The 3,489-nt window shown below is 38.6% G+C and overlaps 1 protein-coding gene across 2 annotated transcripts in view; it reads right to left on the bottom strand.

Moving 5' to 3' along the window:
• si:ch211-11n16.2 (zinc finger FYVE domain-containing protein 1) overlaps positions 1 to 2,296 on the bottom strand; it is a gene marked incomplete in the record, with an annotated part of 24,438 nt that extends 22,142 nt beyond the window's left edge. For both annotated transcript variants that reach the window (XM_014014979.1, XM_014014980.1), the window contains 2 exon segments: positions 1,133 to 1,414; positions 2,081 to 2,296. In XM_014014979.1, the coding sequence (XP_013870433.1) occupies positions 1,133 to 1,414; positions 2,081 to 2,197 (399 nt within the window).
• Between the last annotated feature and the right edge of the window lie 1,193 nt (positions 2,297 to 3,489).

Below are 3,489 nucleotides of genomic sequence, written 5' to 3'. Positions count from 1 at the left end.
AGACAGAATGTCTGAGGACACGAGACAGAATGTCTGAGGACACGAGACAGAAGTAGAGTCTTTACAGAGAAAACAACAAAACATGACAAACTGCTTGGTTTTCACTTCATAGATTGACATGTAAACAACACAACATGTGGATTAATGACAATAAACTGTAGCAACTTTAGTGAAAAATTATTCATATCATACATCATCACAGTATTTTAGCAGAAAATATAAATAAACAAAATGTTACAATTACTGAGACACATTGAGTGAAATGTATATTATAAACAAAGATAATCTGTCCATCTACCACACATTCATCCATCAATCCATCATTCATCCATCATTCATCCATCCATCCATCATCCATCCACCCATCATCCATCCATCCATCCATCCATCAATCATCCATCCATCCATCCATCCATCAATCATCCATCCATCCATCATACCTGCTGTTTTTCTGACGATTAATTGCACACGATATGATTATGCCCAACCCTACATTATTGAAGCTATTTAAAAATTTATTTGTCATAATCACTTTATCTTTAAGACTACTGTATAAACAAATATGAATCAGTTCATATGAGCTTCCACTGATCCAAGCTAAGGGTTAAATCTACAAACAAGAATAACAAGAGAAGCTGAAAAACACTAACATGTGTGTTTTCAATAGTTAAATAACATAAAAAACTGCTGAGAATATTTGTGCAGATCACAATCAAGCTGCTGCTCTGCTGGGCAGACAGAGGTGAAGCCAAATCATGCGTTATATTATTGTACTAACTGCTACATCATTTTCACAGGAAAACCCTCAATCAAGCTTTTTTTTAAATATATATAAATCCCTTTTCAGCAGGCATGGTGATGAAAGTCCTGCTTCCAAATAATTGACACTAAAGTAAGAATGTTAAGTAAAAATACAAAATAAAATAAAATTACTAGTCTTTCCAGTGTGGCTCTTTTCTACCCGTCTGCTTCTCTGAGGGTGCAGTTCAAGGTCTGCAAAGGAGCTTATAGAGTAAATGGATCCAGTTCAAATCAAAAAGAGAAAAAAGAACAACTCCTTCTTACCTCAGGCAGAAACAAATTAAGTTATCGATCCAGGGCACCAAACTCACCCTGCCAGCAACAAACCTACCTTCAACAGCAGACGCATTCTCTGGTTCTGATTGGCCGCTGCTCCCAGCAGACCTTCTGTATCCAGGGCGAGCAGGCTGAGAGAGGGATTATAGGCGGCCCACACTCCCACCGTGCAGGAGCTGGGAGACTTGGAGGTATAGAACACACTCTGGCCATCAAACAGGATGTGGTTCAGCGTGTGGGACTTGCCATCTCCGGTGTTGCCAAAGATGGAGAGGACCTTGACCCCTGCAACATCGGCACAGCCAAGTTTGTTCAAAAACTCTTCCTCATCGTGGACCTGCAGAGCAGAGAGTGGATTAAACAGCGTTGTGTGCTGCTGATAATGTGCTTCACAGTGACATTTGTCTCCCCTGTCATTGGATTTGACTCTGTGTGTGCCGGATATGTAGATACAATGAGACACAATAAAATAAATACCTGGTTTGTTAGGGTTTCCCCACTCTTATACTAAACACTACAGTTAAATTCACCAGTAGTGAGACATATTTTGCTAACATATACACACACAAATGAGTGAATAAGATTAAAAAGCCTATCATTATGGCCTGCACTTTGTTCATCTATGACAACAATACAAGGTGGTTCCTCCTGGGTCAGCTGAGAACATGACTCATCGGGGACTTTCCCTGAAGACAAACCAAATAATATTGCCCTGCCTCCTTTAAATGCAGATTGTCAGGTTTCTGAGAAACCTTAGGAGGCACTGAATAGAATAATAACAAAAGGGCCATAAGAAGGTGTATAATGTGATTTTTTTAAAAAGTGACATTTCAAAATAAGACACTAGAAATGCTCTCCTTTGTTATAAATACGGTGTTCTGAAACTTATACTAGGCTCCATTGCTGTTTATTTGTAGCTGTTGTCAGTTTTGTGGCCTTCAGGGGGAGTTTTATCTGCCCCGTTAGCCTTGCAGCTAGCTGTTAGCAGCTCGGCTAACTTTACCTGCAGGTTCTCCTGTTCGTCCACCAGCAGGAAGCTCCGGGTGTTCTCCACGCGCTCCTCCGGCTTCACGGGGCTGACGGTCATACTCTCCATCTCCATCATCAGGATTTCTGACATCGTGCCTTGAGCTTTAACACATATTTGTGACAGCAGGAAGCAAAACGAAAGTTCAACATGACTCCTGTCACAACAACAACGCGCATGCCGCTGGTGCTGCGGGAGGAGCCAAGGAGTACGTACTGCGGTGACGTCAAGGCGTTTTGTTTATGTCGGTGCGCGGTGCATTAGCGCCATCGTGTGGAGAAAACCTAGTATGACAGGTTACTTTTGCCATTCATGAATTTACTTCATTGAAATGAAATTTTATTCAATTTATTTACATTGATTGTGCAAACAATATAATACTGTGCAATTCAATGTGTATATTAAACAATATCTAGACAATAAACCATGTCAAAAATAAATGCTCTTTTATGCACAAAATGCTTTATAATCAGTGAAAAAAAGAATATAATTCAGTAGAACCATAACAACAAAATGCATTACATTGGAGTAAATCAATATGTAAACTGAAAACATAACAAGATCCACATTTTTATACATCTTTTCAAATCTCTTTAGCAAATATTTGAATATTTCTACATTGTTCACTATTTCACAGATTTGGGAACAGTCAAAAGCCACTTTGAACATGCAGATGGTTGATTGACCTCCATTGGTTTTAAAGGTGTGCTGATGTCTCAATTATTTGTGCCTATTTAAAACAAAAGATCTTATCCCTATAAAGAAATAGATGCAAAATCAAAAATTTGCATGTAACTTGAGTGTTTTACTAGAGCAGTAGTGCCATGTTGGAGCTGCTTGCTAATGTTCATTAAATATTTGTTAGCACAGATCTATAAATATCACATGTCACTGAATGGCTTCAGAAAGGCGCCACTGCTGCTAACAAGACATGGAGAAAGAAACTCCAGCTACATTTGAGTCCTGGATGAGCTCTATCTGTCTTTTACTCTTCTATACATCCCTTTTTCTTTCTTTCCTTCACACCTTCCTTCCTGTGCTGCAGCTCCTGCAACAGGCTAGAATACGAGGGGAGGAAACAAAACAGCACCAACACTTGTGGAGAAGGTGCTATTCTTTGTTAGGGTTCAACAATTGGAGACAAATGTCTGAAAGAATCAATTACAGACCCTCTTCTAAACCATTACACCTGATTAATTAATAATTTAGGTTAAAAGTCTGGCTTCATATAACGTACAATAAAGCACAGCTCAGTATTTACACTGTAAAATGTGTTTTTTGTTGTTGTCAAAGTGTGTTTTTTAAGAGTTCGAAACTATTAACTTGTTGAGATAAAATGTAATTAAAAATACCTTAAAGGTGCAGTATGTAACTTTTCTAAAAAT

This window comes from Austrofundulus limnaeus, unplaced genomic scaffold, assembly GCF_001266775.1.
Source record: "Austrofundulus limnaeus strain Quisiro unplaced genomic scaffold, Austrofundulus_limnaeus-1.0 Scaffold121, whole genome shotgun sequence".
Lineage (NCBI taxonomy): Eukaryota > Metazoa > Chordata > Actinopteri > Cyprinodontiformes > Rivulidae > Austrofundulus > Austrofundulus limnaeus.
The sequence above is the reverse complement of the archived record's forward strand: the minus strand, read 5'-3'. Positions and strand labels throughout refer to the sequence as shown.